Source organism: Bombina bombina, chromosome 5 (genome assembly GCF_027579735.1).
Source record: "Bombina bombina isolate aBomBom1 chromosome 5, aBomBom1.pri, whole genome shotgun sequence".
NCBI classification, from domain to species: Eukaryota; Metazoa; Chordata; class Amphibia; order Anura; family Bombinatoridae; genus Bombina; species Bombina bombina.
Window position 1 is genome coordinate 104587746 of NC_069503.1, and position 22546 is coordinate 104610291.

General features: G+C 40.1%; 1 protein-coding gene across 1 annotated transcript in view; it reads right to left on the reverse strand.

Moving 5' to 3' along the window:
- The window catches only part of LOC128661361 (uncharacterized), a 201328-nt gene that overhangs the window by 61346 nt on the left and 117436 nt on the right, over positions 1-22546 (reverse strand). The window contains 1 exon segment of the mRNA XM_053715625.1: positions 20500-20615. Within this exon segment, the coding sequence (XP_053571600.1) occupies positions 20500-20615 (116 nt within the window).

Sequence of the window (22546 nt, forward strand, 5' to 3'; positions counted from 1 at the left end):
ATCCCTGTAACTCCCCCTATCGGGGGAGGTCTATATGGCCTGCATGATTACCCTGACAAAGTATAACAACCAAACATGCGGTCTGGGACCCATGGTAACTAGGTTGTGTTAAGTAGTACTATTCTTAGCACTTTAATCCCTGTTACTCCCCCTATCAAGGGAGGTCTATATGGCCTGCATGATTACCCTACCAAAATATAACAATAAGACATGCGGTCTGGGACCCATGGTAACTAGGTTGTGTTAAGTAGTACTATTCTTAGCACTTTAATCCCTGTTACTCCCCCTATCAAGGGAGGTCTATATGGCCTGCATGATTACCCTGACAAAGTACAACAACAAAACATGCGGTCTGGGACCCATGGTAACTAGGTTGTGTTAAGTAGTACTATTCTTAGCACTTTCATCCCTGTAACTCCCCCTATCGGGGGAGGTCTATATGGCTTGCATGATTACCCTAACAAAATATAACAATAAGACATGCGGTCTGGGACCCATGGTAACTAGGTTTTGTTAAGTAGTACTATTCTTAGCACTTTAATCCCTGTTACTACCCCTATCGGGGGAGGTCTATATGGACTGCATGATTACCCTGACAAAGTATAACAACCAAACATGCGGTCTGGGACCCATGGTGGTACTGGTATAACTAGGTTTTCTTAAGTAGTACTATTCTTAGCAGTTTAATCCCTGTGATTGGTCTGTCCTCCTACTTCAAATTTGTCAAAAACACAAGTGGCTGTCTCAAAACAGTCCGGACACGAGATAGATAGATTTGATAGATAGATATACATAGATTGATAGTTAGATAGAATCGATAGAAGATAAATAGATAGATTTGTTAGTTATATAATTACCCTGACAAAGTATAATAATTAAACATGCGGTCTGGGACCCATGGTAACTAGGTTGTGTTTAGTAGTACTATTCTTTGCACTTTAATCCCTGTTACTCCCCCTATCGGGGGAGGTCTATATGGCCTGCCTGATTATCCTGACAAAATATAACAACAAGACATGCGGTCTGGGACCCATGTTAACTAGGTTGTGTTAAGTTTTACTATTCTTAGCACTTTAATCCCTGTAACTCCCCCTATCGGTGGAGGTCTATACGGCCTGCCTGATTCACTCACCAAATATAACCACAAGACATGCGGTCTGGGACCCATGGTAACAAGGTTGTGTTAAGTAGTACTGTTCTTATTAGTTTAATACCTGTTACAACCCCTAATGGTGGGAGGTCTATATGGCCTGCATGATTAGCCGCACCAAATAAAACAACAAGACATGCGGTCTTGGACTGGGACCCATGGCTAACTAGGTTGTGTAAAGTAGTACTATTCTTAGCACTTTCATCCCTGTTACTCCCCCTATCGGGGGAGGTCTATATGGCCTGCATGATTACCCTCACCAAAATTTAACAAGACATGCGGTCAGGGAACCATGGTAAGGTTACTTCCTTTTGCACAATCAAGTATACCAGTTGCAGACAGAGGTTCTGACCCTGCATTATGGCTGCACCTCTCCCTAAAAGAGGCATCTGTTACAGAGTCTGTGGGCATGTATGCAAAGAGCTGGCCTGCCTAAAAGGAGCAGCAAGGCAGTACAGGTCGTTCTCCTTCAGCCGATTTATACGATGGCCCACGACCCTCAACAGCCACAACAGAATGAAACACCACGTATGCCATCCTTTTGCACAATAGAGTACAGGTATGGCATTGATTTGAGGAACCCGGAGATAATTTTGAGGAACCGGGAATATTGAACAAAAACCGTGCTTGGACACCCAGTACAGGTCGTTCTCCTTCCGCCTTTGTAGATGAGGGTCCAGGAGTTGGACCCTCCACAGACACAACAGCAGGAAACACCACCTATGCCATCCTTTTGAACAATAGAGTACAGGTATGGCATCGATTTTAGGAATCCGTAGATAATTTTTAGGAACCGGGAAATTTAAAAAAAAAAAAAAACATGATTGGACACCCAGTACACTTCGTTCTCCTTCAGCCTTTTTATATGAGGGTCCCAGACCCTCAACAGAAACAACAGCAGGAAACACCACATATGCCATCCTTTTCAACAATACAGTACAGGTATGGCATCCATTTTAGGAACCCGGAAATAATTTTTATGAACCGGGAGATGGAAAAAGATGCTTGGACAGCCAGTACACTTCGTTCTCATTCAGCCTTTTTAGACAAGGGTCCAGGACCCTCAACAGAAACAACAGCAGGAAACACCACCTATGCCATTCTTTTGAACAATAGAGTACAGGTATGGCATCGATTTTAGGAACCCAGAGATAATTTTTAGGAACCGGGAAATTTCAAAAGAAACATGATTGGACACCCAGTACACTTCGTTTTCCTTCAGCCTTTTTATAAGAGGGTCCAGGACCCTCAACAGAAACAACAGCAGGAAAGAGGACATATGCCATCCTTTTGAACAATAGAGTACAGGTACAGCATTGATTTTAGAAACCCAGAGATCATTTTTAGGAACCGGTAAATTGAACAAAAAAAATGATTGGACACACCCAATACACGTCGTTCTCCTTCAGCTTTTTATAAGAGGGTCCAGGACACTCAACAGAAACAACAGCAGGAAAGAGCACATATGCCATCCTTTTGAACAATAGAGTACAGGTATGGCATTGATTTTAGAAACCCGGAGATAATTTTTAGGAACCGGGAAATTGAACCAAAAAAATGATTGGACACCCAGTACACGTCGTTCTCCTTCAGCCTTTTTATAAGAGGGTCCAGGACCCTCAACAGAAATAACAGCAGTAAAGAGGACATATGCCATCCTTTTGAACAACAGAGTACAGGTACAGCATTGATTTTAGAAACCCGGAGATAATTTTTAGGAACCGGGAAATTAATTAAAAAAAATGATTGGACACACCCAGTACACGTCATTCTCCTTCAGCCTTTTTATAAGAGGGTCCAGGACCCTCAACAGAAACAACAGCAGGAAAGAGGACATATGCCATCCTTTTGAACAATAGAGTACAGGTATGGCATTGATTTGAGGAACCTGGAGATAATTTTTAGGAACCGGGAAATTGAACAAAAAAAAAAAGATTGGACACCCAGTACACTTCGTTCTCCTTCAGCCTTTTTATAAGAGGGTCCAGGACCCTCAATCAAGTACAGGTATGGCATTGATTTGAGGAACCCGGAGATAATTTAGAGGAACCGGGAATATTGAACAAAAAACGTGCTTGGACACCCAGTACAGGTCGTTCTCCTTCAGCCTTTTTATAAGATGGCCAACGACCCTCAACAGGCACAACAGCATGAAACACCACATATGCCATCCTTTTGCACAATAGAGTACAGGTATGGCATTGATTTGAGGAACCCGGAGATAATTTAGAAGAACCGGGAATATTGAACAAAAAATGTGCTTGGACAACCAGTACAGGTCGTTCTCCTTCAGCCTTTTTATACGATGGGTCACAACCCTCAACAGGCACAACAGCATGAAACACCACATATGCCACCCTTTTGCACAATCGAGTACAGGTATGGCATTGATTTGAGGAACCCGGAGATAATTTAGAGGGACCGGGAATATTGAACAAAAAATGTGCTTGGACACCCAGTACAGGTAGTTCTCCTTCAGCCTTTTTATACAATGGGCCATGACTCTCAACAGGCACAACAGCATGAAACACCACATATGCCACCCTTTTGCACAATCAAGTACAGGTATGGCATTGATTTGAGGAACCCGGAGATAATTTAGAGGAACCGGGAATATTGAACAAAAAAATGTGCTTGGACACCCAGTACAGGTCGTTCTCCTTCAGCCTTTTTATACGATGGGCCACAACCCTCAACAGGCACAACAGCATGAAACACCACATATGCCACCATTTTGCACAATAGAGTACAGGTATGGCATTGATTTGAGGAACCCGGAGATAATTTAGAGGAACCGGGAATATTGAACAAAAAACGTGCTTGGACACCCAGTACAGGTCGTTCTCCTTCAGCCTTTTTATAACATGGCCCACGACCCTCAACAGGCACAACAGCATGAAACACCACATATGCCATCCTTTTGCACAATAGAGTACAGGTATGGCATTGATTTGAGGAACCCGGAGATAATTTAGAGGAACCGGGAATATTGAACAAAAAATGTGCTTGGACACCCAGTAAAGGTCGTTCACCTTCAGCCTTTTTATACGATGGCCCACGACCCAAAACAGGCACAACAGCATGAAACACCACATATGCCATCCTTTTGCACAATAGAGTACAAGTATGGCATCGATGGAACCCGGAGATAATTTTTCGGAACCAAGAGATGGAAAAAGATGCTTGGTCGGTCCTCCTACTTCAAATTTGGGGCACTGCGCATGCAATGTACTGTGCCACCAGATATGAGTGGTGTGTTAAGTAGAACTATTCTTAACAGTTTAATCACTGTTATGTGTAGCAGCGGCCAGAAAAATTGAAAGAAGAAATTTCATGTGAATCTTTTTACACCAAACTATGTCAAGAATAGATTATTTCTTAGTAAGTGAAAAAATGATGAGATTGGAGTTTATGACTGATATACAAGAAATAATTATATCAGATCATGCTATTGTTACGTTAAATATTATAATTAGGACCCCACAAGAAAGAAATTTTAACAAGTTTTTTTTTCTCCAAGATATCTTGTAACAAATGTACAGTATAAAGCATTACTAAGAATAAAATGGGCTGACTTTATTCAGCTTAACTCCTCTCCAGAAATTAATGTTGAAATTCTGTGGTAAACGTTTAAAGCAGTAATACGGGGGGGGGGAGATTAAAGCATATCTGGTAATTCAAAAGCATAAAAGTCTAGCTAGGGACATACTGCTTTCAAGTCAGCTACGTAATGTATATAACTCCTATATTAGTGACCCATCTAGAAGATTATGGGACTCGTACCACAGAATAAAAAGGGAAAGAGAAGTCTTCTTAGCACAAAAAGTGGGCACAAGATGAACTCAGGATGAGGTTATACTTTTATAGACACGTGGAAAAGGCAGGAAAGTGTCTAGCTAATCTAACAAAATCTATAAAAAAAAAGATCTATGATTGAAGCCCTGAAGACTCCAACAGGTAGAACCTCAAATATTAAAGAAAGAAAGAAAAATATTCTGCATTATTTTCAAGAATTATACTCAGAAACAGAAATAAGTAAGCAAATTAAGACTGACTTCTGGGGGGGGGGGGGAATCAGGTTCCAAAATTGGATAAAGCTAGATTAGATGACCTGAATAGTCCTAGATCACTTACGGAAGTTATAATGCTATTAAGAAGGCAGCTGTCAAAGCTACAGGGCCAGATCACATTCCAGCTGAATTGTATAAAATTCTCCCTGAAGATATTGCACCTTTATTAGTAATGTTATTTAATCAATATTTTCTTAGTAGCACATCATGTTCAAAATATTTTGTTGCATCCTTAATAGCACTGATTCTTAAAAAAAATAAAGATCCAGACTCCATAACTTGGGACCATTTGTTTACAACTTTAAAGAAGTATGGTGTCGAAGGACCCTATCTGCAGCTTATTAGTTTAATCTACAATTCATCCACGGCTTCTTTTATTATTATTATTAATGAAACCCCCTCAGATTACTTCTCATTACATAAGGGATCAAGACAGGGGTGTACACTTTCCCCTTAATTATTTAATTTGGCTCCTGAGCCCCTAGCTATACAATTAAGGAAAGAACTAGAAGGGATTAAGATAGGTAAAAGAAAGATGACATCTTTACTATATACTGATGACCTTTTAGTTCTAATAAGTAATACAAAAAAAAATACCAAAATTAACCAACATTTTACAGGATTTTGGTACATTTTCAGGTTACAAATTTAGTAATCTGAAAACAGAAATTTATTGGTTAAATAAAAATAGAGAGATTCCTCCCAAACTATTCCTTTTAAAGACGCTAAATCCATTCACATATTTAGGAATTAAATTATCCAAGAATAATAATGAATGGTACGATTTTAACTACCCCCAATTCTGCTTAAAATAAAGCAGGATATGGAAAAATGGGCAAAATAAACTTAATAAAAATATTGTTACTACCTAAACTGCTTTATCTTCTGCAAAATCTTCCAATTATTAAAAAAAAGGACCTAATTGCGTTTAAACAGACAGCATTACAATTTCTGTGGGGAGGGAAACTGAGCTATTGCTTTTAAAAAAACTTTCACCTAGATTATGAGTTTTGACGGTAAAGACCTGCGGTGCTAACGAGCCTTTTTTTTCCAGCACACACTTTAAACAACGCTGGTATTACAAGTTTTCTGAATGGCTGCGTTAGCCTCAGAAAAGTGAGCGTTGAGCAAATTTAGCTCCACTTCTACCTGTAATACCAGCGTTGCTTATGGTAGCGGTAAGCTGGCTAAACGTGCTCGTGCACGATTTCCCCATAGGAAACAATGGGGCTGAGCTGGCTGAAAAAAAAAAACTAACACCTGCAAAAAAGCAGCGTTCCGCTCCTAACGCAGCCCCATTGTTTCCTATGGGGAAACACTTTCTAAGTCTACACCTAACACCCTAACATGAACCCCGAGTCTAAACACCCCTAACCTTACACTTATTAACCTCTAATCTGCCGCCCCCAACATCGTCGCCACCTGCATTATACTATTAACCCCTAATCTGCCGCTCCGGATACCGCCGCCACCTACATTATACCTATGAACCCCTAATCTGCTGCCACTAACATCGCCAACACCTATATTATATTTATTAACCCCTAATCTCCCGCCCCAATGTCGCCGTGACCTACCTACACTTATTAACCCCTAATCTGCCGACCAGACATAGCCACCACTATAATAAATGTATTAACCCCTAAACCACTGCACTCCCGCCTCGCAAACACTAGAATAAATTTTATTAACCCCTAATCTGCCGTCCCTAACATCGCCACTACCTACCTACAATTATTAACCCCTAATCTGCCACCCCCAACGTCGCTGCTACTATAATAAAGTTATTAACCCCTAAACCTAAGTCTAACCCTAACACCCCCCGAAGTTAAATATAATTTAAAGAAATCTAAATAAAATTACTATATTTAAATAAATTATTCCTATTTAAAACTAAATACTTACCTATAAAATAAACCCTAAGATAGCTACAATATAACTAATAGTTACATTGTAGCCAGTGATGTGCAGTCACTAGAGGCAGGTGAGGCAGTGATTCACCTCTCATATGGGCAAAAATATATTTTTTTTATTGGCTTTAAAAAAAAAAATTGTAATTTTTTTTCCCAGCATTTTTTTTTCTCACAGCTATATGTTGTGCAATGAAGAGGCACAAGCAGGTCTGCCCACTATTACACAACATGCTGCGCCATCTACTGGATGCAAGTGGTTAAGATCATTGCATGGCCCATTAACTGCTTATTTGAGGCAGTCCTATTTGGGTTGAACCAATCCAGCGAGAGGCATTAGTAAGTGGAACATAGGGTTGGGGCTGGATGTTAAATCATATAAAACAAAACAAAAACGGAAAAAAACAACTTTCATATATTTTGTTGCTGTCCTGTGAAGCTGCCAGCTTTGCTAAAGTGAAAAAGAGAGTTCTGTTCTTCCCCTCTAAGTGCAGTGGAATGTGCCACTGTCACTTCCTGAATCCTTCCAGAGCAGGAGAGAGGCACAGAGAGCAGTGTTTCACCAACATCTTATTAAAGTAAGATTTTACTGATAGGGATTCTGTTAGTGAAAATGATAATTTAATGAATGTGGTTTAGTGTTTGTTTACTCTTTTACAGCAGGGTCGTTTTTGTATTTTGTTTACTCAAACTTTACACCCACTAATTTAGCAGCTTGCCTCTGTACTTCACACTAAATTATAGACTAATTTTCTGAACTCTCTGTAGCTCTGCTGTTTTATTACTTTAAAATGCAGTGGTCCCCCCCCCCCTTGTGTGTGTGTGTGTGTGTGTGTGTGTCTCTCTCTATATCTATCCATCTCTCTCCTTATGTGTTGTTCTCCCCCATGGTCTCTTTCTCTCTCTGTCTCTCTTCCTCCCCCTCTGACTCTCATCCCTTATGTAATGAAAGAATCTATAAGCATAATTTGCAGCATTAAAGTAAAAAGTATGTTTTAAACATATTTTAATGGGCATGGATTTCTAGATCTCATAATCAGAGCAAGCATTGTGTTATCTGGCAAGAGTTTCTGTTACAATCCTTTAAACTAAAATCAGTTGTTTACTAAGTTGACCAGTTTTCCAAGACACCATTTAAAGGGACATGAAACCCATATGAAACCCATATGCAAATTTAAATAACTTTCCAATTTACATCTAATATCTAATTTTCTTCATTATTTTGATGTCCTTTGTTGAAAATCATATCTAAATATGCTCAGTAGCTGCTGATTGGTGGCTGCACATAGATACCTCATGTGATTGGCTCACCCATGTGCATTGCTATTTCTTCAACAAAGGATATCTAAAGAATGAAGGCATATCCTGCCTCACCAGCCTCTGACGTCACTGCACGTCACTGATTGTAGCTATTTTAGGATTTATATTTATTTTACAGGCAACTTTGTATTTATTTTAACTATGTAGAATAGCTATTAAATAGTTAATAACTATTTAATAGCTACCTAGTTAAAATAATTACAAAATTATCTGTAAAATAAATCCTAACCTAAGTTACAAATACACCTAACACTACACTATCAATAAATTAATTAATTAATTAAATTACCTACAATGATCTAAACTAAAATACAATTAAATAAAATAAACTATAGTACAAAAAACAAACACTAAATTACAAAAAATAAAAAAAATATTACAAAAATTTTAATCTAATTACACCTAATTTAAGCCCCCTAATAAAATAAAAAAGCCCCCCCCCCCAAATAATAAAATTCCCTACCCTATACTAAATTACAAAAGTAATCAGCTCATTTACCAGCCCTTAAAAGGGCTTTTTGCGGGGCATTGCCCCAAAGTATTCAGCTCTTTTACCTGTAAAAAAAAAAAAAATACAAGACCCCCCCCACGTTAAAACCCACCACCCACACACCTACTCTAAAACCCACCCGATCCCGCCTTAAAAAAACCTAACACTTAACCCCCTGAAGATCACCCTACCTTGAGCCGTGTTCACCCAGCCAGGCCGAATTCTTCATCCAATCCGGGCGATGTGGTCCTCCATCCGGCAGAAGTCTTCATCCAAGCGGGGCAGAAGAGGTCCTCCATCCGGCAGAAGTCTTCATCCAAGCGGGGCAGAAGAGGTCCTCCATCTGGCAGAAGTCTTCATCCATCCGCAGCTCCATCTTCAAGACCTCCAACGCGAAACATCCTCCTCGGCCGACGGACTAACGATGAATGAAGGTTCCTTTAAATGACGTCATCCAAGATGGCATCCCTTGAATTCCGATTGGCTTATAGGATTCTATAGGATCAGCCAATCGGAATTAAGGTAGGAAAAATCTGATTAAATCAACCAATCAGCCAATAGGATTGAAGTTCAAGCCGATTGGCTGATTAAATCAACCAATCAGATTTTTCCTACCTTAATTCCGATTGGCTGATAGAATCCTATCAGCCAATCGGAATTCGAGGGACGCCATCTTGGATGACATCATTTAAAGGAACTTTCATTCGTCGTTAGTCCGTCGGCCGAGGAGGATGATGTTCCGCGTCAGAGGTCTTGAAGATGGAGCTGCGGATGGATGAAGACTTCTGCCGGATGGAGGACCTCTTCTGCCCCGCTTGGATGAAGACTTCTGCCGGATGGAGGACCTCTTCTGCCCCGCTTGGATGAAGACTTCTGCCGAATGGAGGACCTCTTCTGCCCCGCTTGGATGAAGACTTCTGCCGGATGGAGGACCACATCGCCTAGATTGGATGAAGAATTCGGCCCGGCTGGGTGAACACGGCTCAAGGTAGGGTGATCTTCAGGGGGTTAGTGTTAGGTTTTTTAAGGGGGGATCGGGTGGGTTTTAGAGTAGGGGTGTGTGGGTGGTGGGTTTTAATGTTGGGGGGGTCTTGTATTTTTTTTTTACAGGTAAAAGAGCTGATTACTTTGGGGCAATCCCCCGCAAAAAGCCCTTTTAAGGGCTGGTAAAAGAGCTGATTACTTTTGTAATTTAGTATAGGGTATTTTATTATTTTGGGGGGCTTTTTTATTTTATTAGGGGCTTAGATTAGGTGTAATTAGATTAAAATTCTTGTAATATTTTTTTATTTTTTGTAATTTAGTGTTTGGGTTTTTTTGTACTATAGTTTAGTTTATTTAATTGTATTTTAGTTTAGATAATTGTAGTTAATTTATTTAATTAATTTATTGATAGTCTAGTGTTAGGTGTATTTGTAACTTAGGTTAGGATTTATTTTACAGGTAATTTTGTAATTATTTTAACTAGGTAGCTATTAAATAGTTATTAACTATTTAATAGCTATTCTACCTAGTTCAAATAAATACAAACTTATAACTTAGGGGGGTGTTAGGGTTAGACTTAGGTTTAGGGGTTAATAAGTGTAGGTAGGTGGCAGCGACGTTGGGGGGGCAGATTAGGGGTTAATAAATATAATGTAGGTGTCGGCAATGTTAGGGGCAGCAGATTAGGGGTTCATAGGTATAATTAGGGGTTAAATAATTTTATTATAGTATTTGCGATGTGGGGGGCCTCGGTTTAGGGGTTCATAGGTAGTTTATGGGTGTTAGTGTATTTTGTAGCACTGTAGTTAAGAGCTTTATGTTCCGGCATTAGCCCATAAAACTCTTAACCACTGACTTTTAAATGCGGTACCAGGGTTTTCCGGAAACCCGCCCACCCGATAAGCTGCCCATGGGCGCTTATTTTAGGTGGGCAGTTATATGGGGTTAAACATTATCTGAGTGGGCAAGGCGGGCAAAAAGGGCTTACCGGTCTTTTTAGTCTGTGCGATGTCATCTTAAACTGTCCTGTTGTCGTCAGCTAAGTCGGTCCACAGGAGAAGGCAGCATATACGATGTCTCGCCCCGGATTCACTCCTTGAGCTTGTCTGTCCTATTACAGTGTGCTTCCTCTCCCTACATCAACCTCCCGCATCCCCAGATAGCGTCACACCCACTTGATTATTTCCGGTCACCTGCCCTGCACTCTCTAATGCTAACGGCTCCCCTGGGACGGATCCTAATATATACGCCTGTGCTCTCCTTCCCCTTAGCAATCTAGGTACTGGTAGTAGAAAAGATGTTCAGGGGCACCAGGCTTCATCCATAAAACTTTGATGCAGAAACATGTTAGCGGGTTTGCCATTCTCACCCTCCTGTCTGGCACACTTTGTTTATTTGCATTTATTGCATTTTATTGCTGGTTTTAAATTGTACCGTACTTTACCAATAAATCAAAGTTTTATAGATTAAGCCTGGTGCCCATGAACATATTTTCTACTACCTACCGTACAAACTGTGAAGCATTTTACTAACTCGACTCGAGTCACACAGGGACACAGTCTGCCCAAAAAGCTCTGTAAATCAATGCGGCAGCCTTCCCTATGCCTGAGCCTGACACTCGAGCTCCATAGCCTACATCCGGTCAGGATCTTCACTGTATTGGTGTGCTCTATGTCAAATTCCTCCAACCAATCCCCTGCAGGCAGCTCAGATGTTCCAATAAAATACGTATAAGTATAGCTTTGCTTGGAGTTGCAAGTTACCGGCTGGAGTCCAAATAATATAAACATACTGTAGCATTGATCCTAGGTGGGGTGAAAATCAGGTATTATCTTAAATAAAAAATATACCGGTATATTTAATCTGCTCTGCTCTGCCCAGATTGAATTACATAGGTAAAACAGTACCTATACCTATACCCCAAAATGGAGTCCAAACCGGTACCAAAACGTGTGCAAAAGTCATATACTATCAGTGAAAAGTTAGATGCTGTTAAAAGAGTAAAAGAAATTTCTGGTAATTTATCTGCAGCCGCAAGAGAGTTGGGTATTGATAGAAAACGTATACGTGAATGGTGCCAAAGGGAATCTGAACTGACAAATATCCCAGACAAGAAGAGGCACAGATCTGCTGGTGGTGGTGGAGGACCACAACATACACATTTAGAAACTGTACTATTACAGTGGGTTAGGGAACAATGTGCAAATAAACTGATTGTTAATTATCGCCGTTTACGTGAACAGGCTTTTGTAATTGCACAAGAGCATGAAATAGAAACAGCGGAATTCAAGTGCTCTGATAAGTGGATATCAAACTTTATGAAACGTAGCAAGCTATCTGTGAGAAAGGTTACACATGTAGGTCAAGCAGACAATAAAACTCTAGGAGAAAAGGCACAAATTGCACGTGGCTATTTGGACAGTATACCTTCACTAACAGCAGATTTGGAAGCTGACCCCATTTACAATATGGATGAGACACCTGTATATATTGACATGTTAAGCTCTTCCACCATAGACTTTGTTGGCAATAAAAATGTGGATGCTAGCCACTGTGGTGCTACTAAAGCTCGCTTTACCGCTGTGTTAGGTGTTAACGCTGCTGGCAGTGTTATAAAAACAATGATAATCCTTAAAGGTTTAAAAAATGTTCCAAAAGTTAAGGTACCAAAAAATATTTATTTAACGGTATCTAATAAGGGATCAATGACCTATGAACTTATGCTTTTGTGGATTCAAAATGTGTTTGGACAGCGAGTATCTCGATTATTCAACATTGAGAAATCTGTATTGTTCATGGATGAATGCTCAGCACACAAGAAATCCGAATTGTTGGAGGCATTTCAGCGTAGGAATACAGTTGTCAAACTTATCCCTCCGAAAACAACATCCTATCTACAGCCATTAGATGTAGCAATCAATGGTCCATTCAAAAAAGCACTTCATGCTCAGTGGGAAGATTGGTTTGCCAATGGCGAAAAGGAGTATACAAACAAAGGTTATCGCAAAAAACCTTCCTATCAACACATGGACTTTGTGGCTCATGCTGTAGTCAGTCTCAACAAAGAAAGCATAAGTCGTGCTTTTCAATGCTGTAGAATAGCACCCCGTGGGCAGACAGTGCAAAAAGAACGGTTGAACACGCGCTTAGTTGAGGTTTTATCTGTCTCTATTGAAAATGAAAGAGAAGATGATGATTATGATGATGATGACCACGATGCAGAAAGTGAAATTTCCAGTACCAGTACAGATGAAGCTATACTTGGAATTCAAAGGCTTTGAAAGTTCATGAAGATTTAATCAGACAATATGGACTATGGTACCGTATATATGTTGGTTACTTGGTTGTATTAAAAATTTTGAAAGTCAGTTTTACTTATTTGATGTTACTATAATAATAAAAAAAAAGTTCCTATTTGAGAGTTACATGAACATTTTACCAGATGCCATATGTATATTAGGTTATACCGGTATTAGGTTATATTAGGTTATATTAAAAAAAATTGAAATGCCAGTTTGATTTAACATGCTGTTTTTTTTTATTTAAAAAAAATGTACATGAGGTAATAAATGTACTTACTACAAGAAAATAAAGCATCCTCTTTTATTTGTTATGGCTTAGCACTTTTAAAATCATTTGGAGGGGCTATCAGCATCCTACAGACTGGTATAAGTGACTACCGTATTATAGCCCTGGGCTGTTATTTGGTCCAAGAATGAAGACCAAAAAAACAGGTTTTTCCATTTAACGGCCCTGGGCGGGTTTTCGGAAAACCCCGGTAGGAGTCTTGGAGGTAGAGGCTGTACCGCTCACTTTCTCCAAGACTTGTAATACCAGCATTAGGCAAATCACATTAAAAAGATAGGATACGCAATTGACGTAAGGGGATTTGCGGTAGCCAAAAGTTGCTGAAGAAAAGTGAGCGGTACACCTGTACCTGCCATACTCTTAATACCAGCGGGCGTTAAAAAGCAGCATTAGGACCCCTTAACGCTGCTTTTTAAGGCTAACGCAGAACTCGTAATCTAGCAGTTTCTCTTATGGGGGACTCGCAATGCCGGATATGGAAATATATTACTTAGTATGTATTGGAAAGATTGAAATGGATTGGTTAGTGGGAGCTGACTACTATGCAGTGTCTCAGTTGGAGGAAATTTTAACACAACCTTATTCTCTTGTGGCTCTCTTCCATACCGCACCCGATAAATGCCCTATTAAAATTAGACAACTTACGGTTATACAAAACGTGATAGTGGCATGGCGGAAAATACTTAAAATTCTAGATATTAATTATTCGTTCTCTAAATATTTACCTTTTATCGGCAACGCCAACTTTATACCAGCAATAGATAAAAAAAAAATAATTTAAAACTGGGCATTGGAAGGAATAAAGTTTGTATATCAAATTTATAGACAAAGATTCAAGGGCATAACTAGATACTAGTACTAAAGCCTGTGTACACGGGCCATTTTTTGCAGTACAGCGGTCCCACCCCTTGCTCTCTCCCCCCTCACTTTTGCGCTCTCTCCCCCTCTCCTTTGCTCTCTCTCTCCCCTCTTTGGTTCTCTCTCTCCCCTCTTTGGCTCTCTCCCCCCCCTTTCTTTTGCTCTCTCTGCCTCCTCTTTTGTTCTCTCCCCCCTCTTTGGCTCTCTCCCCCCCTTTCTTTTGCTCTCTCTGCCCCCTCTTTTGTTCTCTCCCCCCTCTTTGGCTCTCTTTCCCCCCTCTTTGGCTCTTTCTGCCCCCTCTTTGGCTCTCTCCCCCCTCTTTGGCTCTCTTTCCCCCCTCTTTGGCTCTCTCTCCCCCCTCTTTGGCTCTCTCTCCCCCCTCTTTGGCTCTCTCTCCCCACTCTTTGGCTCTCTTTCCTCTTTTGCTCTCTCCTATTTGGCTAGCTTTCCTCTTTTGCTCTCTCTCTTCCCCCTCTTTGGCTCTCTCCCCCGTCTCTTGCAAACCCTTTGCCTCTCTGGCCACGCCCCCATCGCGGCACCCCGTCCAGCCATGCCCCATCGTGATGACACCCGCCCTCGCCGTGCCCTGCCACGCCCCCTGACACTCCGCTTCAGCCTTGCTCTGTGCGGAGTGTCAGGATCCAAACGGCCAGGTATAATTGTCACGTGCAGTCTCTACTGCGCATGACTGCATCTGACAAACATACTTGGCCATTTATTATATAGGATTATATCTTTCTGTGGCCAAAGTAATTTACAAAGTCTAACTGTTAATTGGTAGATCCAGCCAGAGAGAATTCAAGAAAGCTTTAAAATTTTAGATACAGCGTCAATTTCCTCCTCATGGAGAGAAACCTATACTAAATGTATAAATAAAGCATATATTACGCCAGAGGTGAAGGCCAGATGGGTTAAGATAGGGGTATGCTGTCTGAGATGCAAGATTTTAAAAGCGGACTTATATCATTGTTTTTGGAATTGTATTAAAATATAAAAAAAAATTGTCATAAGATAAACAATTTGGTTGACAAAATTAATCAGAGTAATATTCAAATAACCGAAAAACATGTTTGTTTTTATGGTTGGCCAAAAATAAAATGTCTTTAAAAATACTTGTCAGTTAAATATTATAATTATGGCAGACTCTTGATCTTAACCCTTTGAGTGCTAAGCACTTTCCCACCTGACTGCTAAGCTGATTTTTTTTTTTTAATGTTCTTACATAAAACATTTAACTTTTTTTTACAGATCCCCAAGACTTATACCGTTGGAAAGGTTAAGCAATTACCTTTCCATTGGTGGGTCTTGAGGGTCTGTAGCTGCTTAGATGCCTGAGATACAGGCTTTTAAGCAGCATGCCCCCTTTCCCTATACATTACATTGTACATTTTAAATAAAGTTGTGCTGTGACGTCATCACGTCATTGCACGTGACATCACCACGCAAAACGTGAAGCCCCAGCAATGCCTGTCACTATACAGGCCCGATCACCGGGGTAGGAGTGGGTGGAAGTCTCCAGATCTCCCTCAAGGGGAGAGAGTGCTAGCGACGGCTCTGAGCCGTCGTTAGCACCTGAGTGAGAGAATGTGTGATGGCTCAGAGCCATCGTTAACACTCAAGGTATATTGGAAATCCAGTAAAACTCCCAGCTTTAGAAAATGTATACAGAAACTCAAAAATCTAATTATATTGGAACAATTGGATATCACAGTAAGCTCTGAAACACAAATTAAATGTTTTTTCTATAAATGGAAAAATATAATCCTAAATTTCCCCGAGGAAATTCAGATACAATTAATTACACCCTTTAGGGGTACCATCTATCTTGAAATGGCTATTGCAAATAATGAATATCCTGCATGATAAGTAAGGGGGGGTGGATGAGGGGAGAGGGGGTTTTTTTTGTTTGTTTGTTTGTTTATATTTTATTTTATCTCATTTTGTGTTGAATATTTATCATACAAGTATCTAAGTGGTTATAAGGTATAAAAGGAATTTATTAAGTAAACACAAGATATATGTTAAGCCTACTTATATTTCTCTAGATTTTCTCTTTAGTTGAAAGGGCTTAATTTATGACATTATAGGGAAATATGTTACATAGTTGATTATGTAATGTACATAAGACAATTGTGAAAGCCTATACAGATTATTATTTGTTACTTCTTTTTCGTTATTACCTTGTGTTTGCCTTGACTAGGCCAGAATTGTACTCTGTTATGGTATATAAATAAAGAAATGGAAAAAATACAAAAAAAAGATTTCAGTACCTCTCATCCTGTTGGCTGATTTAAAAATTTCAGCCAATAGGAATGCAAGGTACCCCAATAAATATGGGGTACCTTGAATTCAATCTTCAGTGTGCGAGGGACGATCGTATGAAGAGGAGCCCTAGCGCTGCTGAGGCCCGCCACCGTTGAGGATCGCCGCTGAGGATCCACGCATCAGGGAAGCCAGCTCCGCACCTCCGCTCCGGATGAAGATAGAAAATGATGGAGCCGCCTGGAAGAAGACCTCCGTCTGACTTCAGGAACAGCGAGTACATATTTGGGGCTTAAGTGTTAGGATTTTTTATTTTATTTTTAAGATTAGGGATTTGGGTACTGTTAAAGAACAGAATGCCCTTTTAAGGGCAGTAAAAGAGCTGAATGCCCTTTTAAGGGAAATGCCAATACAAATGCCCCTTTAGGGGCAATGGGTAGTTTAGATTTTTTTTAGTGCTGTTTTTTTTTTTTTTTTAGGGGTTTTGGTAGGTGTTTTTTTATTGTTAGGGGGAACTTATAATTATTTAAGGTAAAATAGCTGTTTAACTTAGAGCAATGCCCTACAAAAGGCCCTTTAAAGGGCTATTGGTAGTTTAGGGGATGTTTTTATTTTGGGGGGGCTTTTTATTTTCATAGGAATTAGGTTTAATTATTTTTTATTTTTGATAATTTTGTTTATTTTTTCTGTAATTTTTTATTTTTGTAATTTTAGAATTTTTTTTAATTTAATGTTAAGTGTAACTTAGTATTGGGGTTAATTTAGGGGGTGTTAGGGTAGGGGGCTTAGTAATTAGTTATTTGTGTTGTGGGCGGTTGGCGGTTTAGGGGTTGAAGTGAAGGTAAAGTTACAACTATCACAATCCAGGATATCATAAATCAACTAAATTAAATAGGACTTTCATTCATTAATCGTCATCAATCGATGTAAAAAGAAAGTTATATACAATATTTATCCATTTTCGAGCGTACACTAATGCAACCCGTTTTTTTTGTTTTTGTTTTCCTGCTGATCACGTTTCTGTATCAGCCAACTGAAATTCTGGCCGTTAGGCGGTCGTCAGTACACGTCACCCAGCTAGTTTAGGAATCCCCATAAGAACCAGAATCACGCTTGCGCATAATACATTAAAATCGGCAATTGGCGCATGCGCTATTTCACAAAGCTTTGTGAACTCACTCTGAGCTGATGTCGAAAGCGGGTGGGACCGCTCTATACGTCAACATACAAGAAAACAGGCATTTAATCTCTGGGAGGAGTCAGGCATTGCACCGGTAGGGAGATATCAATATAGCTATCTTCAACATTAAAAATAAAATTTGAAAAACAAAGTTAGCGATTGCGTTAGGGTAAGCATAACAAATGCATTCATATGTTGCAAACTATAAAACTTAACCTTCACTTTAAGGGATTAATATTTTAATTATGTTATTTGCAGATTAGGGGTTAATTACTTTATTATTTTGCGATGTGGGGTTTGCGGTTTAGGTGTTTGTTAATACTTCGTGCAGGAGGTTAGTTTTTCTTTTATACTTTGTGCGGGTGGTTACGTGTTTGCCTATGCTGCATCCAGGTGGATTTTTTTGGCTGCCTCATGCAGCCAACATTCTTTTGAGGATGCGTGTGCTACAAACGTGATTATAGTATAGATATAACACTTTAGCTGTTGTCTGATTACAAATGAATAAACTACACCTGTGTGATGACTCATGAGCTGCACATTATACACATTACATGATACTCAGTGTCTAATACTGATTTATATAACGTTTTATCTTATTCCCCTGCCCTGTGTATAGCTGCTGTAAATGACTAACTCATAAACATAACTTGTGCTACAGATGTGCTTCTGTGTGTATTAACCCTTCACTGGCACAGAGAGCAGCACAGTGTGTATTAACCCTTCACTGGCACAGATAGTAGCACAGTGTGTATTAACCCTTCACTAGCACAGAGAGCAGCACAGTCTGTATTAAGCCTTTACTAGCACAGAGAGCAGCAGTGTGCATTAACCCTTTACTAGCACAGAAAGCATGTGTTTTAAACCCCTCCACTAGCACAGAGGTCTGCACAGTGTATAACCCTTTTACAAAGACAAAGTGCTGCACAGTATGCATTAACAATTCACTAGCACAGAGAGCAGCACAGTGTCTATTAACCCTTCACTAGCACAGAGAGAGAACCACAGTGTCTATTAACCCTTCCCTAACACAGAGAGCAGCACAGTGTCTATTAACCCTTCACTAGCACAGAGAGTAGCACAGTGTCTATTAACCCTTCACTAGAACAGAGAGCAGCAGGGTGTATTAACCCTTCACTAACATTTAATTGCCTGGCACAAGCAGATGAGTAACATGCATTAAAAGAACAACATTTATAACAATTTATAACAATTATAAACTTTTTAAACAGACTAGAAAGAAACTACAACTTTTTATCACACAAAACACACAGCCTGACTCACTCACCCAGCAGCAGCTGAACAGGAAGTAAATAGGAGGGGAACAAAGATCAGTTCAATACTGAACTACATCTCCCAGAATACATGCAGAGAAGTCACATGTTAAGCAGCAGCCAATCAGACAAAAGAAAATATGCAACCATTTCAAAGACAAATTGGATGCTTTTTAACATTGTTTAAATGCTGCAAATTCATATAATTAGTAAGTGAGCACATTGTCACTGTCATATCCTCTACTAGTACATTACAGCTACACTATATACATAAAGCTACACAATATATATTAGTACTTTCACTAGCACACTATATATATATATACACACACAAAAAAAGGTATCAGCGCTAGGGTTGCCAGGTGTCCGGTAAAATAAACACTCGCAACCAGGGAAGCGCTCAGACACAGCAGCGTGTCAAATCCGATCACGTGACACTCTTCACGTAGTAAACACACCCACTTTCTTGCTAGACGTCCTGATGACGTATGTACGTTCGCTCATCTGCTCCGGTGCGAAGGAAAAAGGAGCGCTCCATCCACGCCCACCAAAGTAACACTGCAACAACAAAAGTCCAGCGCACCCGGCAGCAATGAGACTCAACAAGTTGATATGCCTTGATATATACCTTTAATTCTGTTAGATGTTGATCACAGGGCTAGACAAAGCCAAATATGCCTGATGGCCAGACAGTCCAACATGTCCGTGTTGGACTGTCTGGCCATCAGGCATATTTGGCTTTGTCTAGCCCTGTGATCAACATCTAACAGAATTAAAGGTATATATCAAGGCATATCAACTTGTTGAGTCTCATTGCTGCCGGGTGCGCTGGACTTTTGTTGTTGCAGTCCGGTAAAATATGCAGAGAAAAACCAGACGTTTTATTGTCAGATCTCTGTTTTTAACATCCACTTCCCTTTGATGCAGGGAAAGTGGATATCAGAAAATGCCAACTTGATTTGTCTGGGGTCAACAGCAGGGCGCTACAATCTGTCCCCCCTCCCCTCTCAGAGACCTATTAGAGAAAGATAATGATCACCTCCATGTCCTGCCTGTGTGAGCTGTCAAATATATCCTTTGTGCTCTCACTTTGTCTGATAAACTGTTTAACCCCTTCACTGCTTGAGATGGCTGTAGCAGAGTTACATCCCTCTCTGGCAGTTAAAGTGCTTAACAGTGTGTTTTATGCCCTGTTTTTTTTATTGTGTTTACTTTGTTATATATATAATATTTTACTCACAGACCAGCACTCCCAAACGGCAACTCCCAGGGTGCTCTTCAACCTCCAAATACAAATTATTCCAACAGAAGGCACTCACAGGCATTGAAAACAAAAATCTTTAATAGTGATGTTTCGGGGAGTTTAACCCCTTCCTCAGACCACACAAAACATGTTACAAAACAAAGACTTACCCCATACTTATACCCCACCATGCAGTGATGATCCTCAGCTGGAATGCACATTGGCGTCCCACTGGCGCAACTGCGCATGCGCAAACGGTCAGTGGCGGCATCCCACTGGGATCAAACTAAAAAGGCAAAGCATAATGTGTTGCAAACATAACAATAGCAACCAAACAACATCATATCCTATTGTTGAATTAATCCAAATTGTTAATGTCCTAACCTCACAATAGTGTTACTGTGTGCATATGATATACTACATAAGATATATGCCTCCATGTCTTTCACAAATTAAAGAAATTATTAATCTGTGTGTCGTTAACCCATTAGGGGATGATATGTCTATAGCACTAAGCGTTAAGTGCTATTTAATAGGAGTTAATTGTATCACATGGTCTAATAAATCGTACATCCTTGTGACTATATAGATCAGCACCATACAGCGCATCAAATACTGGTTCAATAGTAATCCTATTTGGACCTGTGAGTGTAAAATGTGATTCTATATTATATGTATATCCAGCTAACATAGAGATACTACTACTTATATATACTTGGCTCATAGAAGCATTTATAGCTAAAATATGAGTACCCTATAACTAGTACCGATATCAACTATCCTGGTGTTGTCATGTTGAAATTGGGCTGAAATTGTTTAAAAACAATATCGTAATGCCACAACATGCTGATAAATTTATAAACATGATCATATAATATCCTCTCTAAGTCTACAGTCTGGCATATAAATACATAGATAAAGCCACATTATCGAGCCTGATCCAATCTCTACAAAAATAAATATTCACATGCAATTATTAACACAATCTGTATATACATTGTATGTCCACAGGTTTCATCTAGCAATTTTATGTCATATGCTTAACTTTACATTGAATTGTAGAATCTTCTTAGTATAGGCATGTAATTCCTAGGGTCCTTTAGCAATCTTAAACAGGCATACCTGGACTAATATATATGTCATACATGCTCATTCTGTCAGGGTTTTTTCACTGTTGTTTGCCATGTGCTGCTGGCAGCCATTTTACTCACCTTTCTTCCTGACTATGGTGCATTGTGGGGGATGCTGCTCATTTCCTACACTTCCTTTTATGGCCAGACTGGCGTGCATCATCCATGTGAGACAGGATGCAGTCTCAGAATTATGATGTCATCACTTATTTTTTAAAGGGCCTCTGTTCAGTATGTTTTGCCTTTGCGTTGTCTCAGACCTGTTTGTGAGAGTTCCTGTGTAATACCTGGCTGCCTGACGTCCTTCCTGGTTCCTGATCCCTGGCTTGTTCCTGACTCTGCTGTTTTCCTTGTTCCTGATTCCGGCTCGTCTGACTATTTGCTTTGGCTCATGACTTGGCTCGTCTGACTACCAGCTCTGGCTTTGGCTCCTCTCTTGTTATTTGACTTGTGGACTTTTTATTATTTTTTGCTATGAATAAATTCCTGGCACCCTGACATTACGCAAAGTCCATGAATCCTGATGGTGCTAATAATCCACCTTTACCTGCCATCATTTCCAGGATAGATGAACAGGATCACCGCTTGGATCAATTTGCACTAGCCCTGCAAACCCTGCTGACTCGCACTGCACATTTGGACCAAAGTGTCCCGCAAGTTATGGCTGCTCCTGTTTCCGCTGCTGCACCTATGCCTACCAGGAGCATGTCCGGTTCCGCACCTCTATCTCAGCTATATGGAGGCGAACCTATTCAGTGCAGAGGGTTTTTGAACCAGGTGGGCATTTACTTTGAGATGTTACCTCAGGCGGTTCCCTCTGACAGAGCTAAGGTGGGATTTCTCATCTCATTACTCTCTGATACAGCTCTTGCCTGGGCTAATCCCTTGTGGGAGACTAATAAACCTGTGATTTCAAATTACTCTGAATTTGTGGCCTCCTTTTGAAGGGTATTTGATGTTCCGGCTCGCTCCTCCTCTGCTGCTAAACGACTCATGTCCATTCAGCAAGGTACAAAATCTGTTGCTCAGTATGCTATTGAGTTCCGTACGCTTGCCGCAGAGGTAGGTTGGAACAATGAAGCCCTTG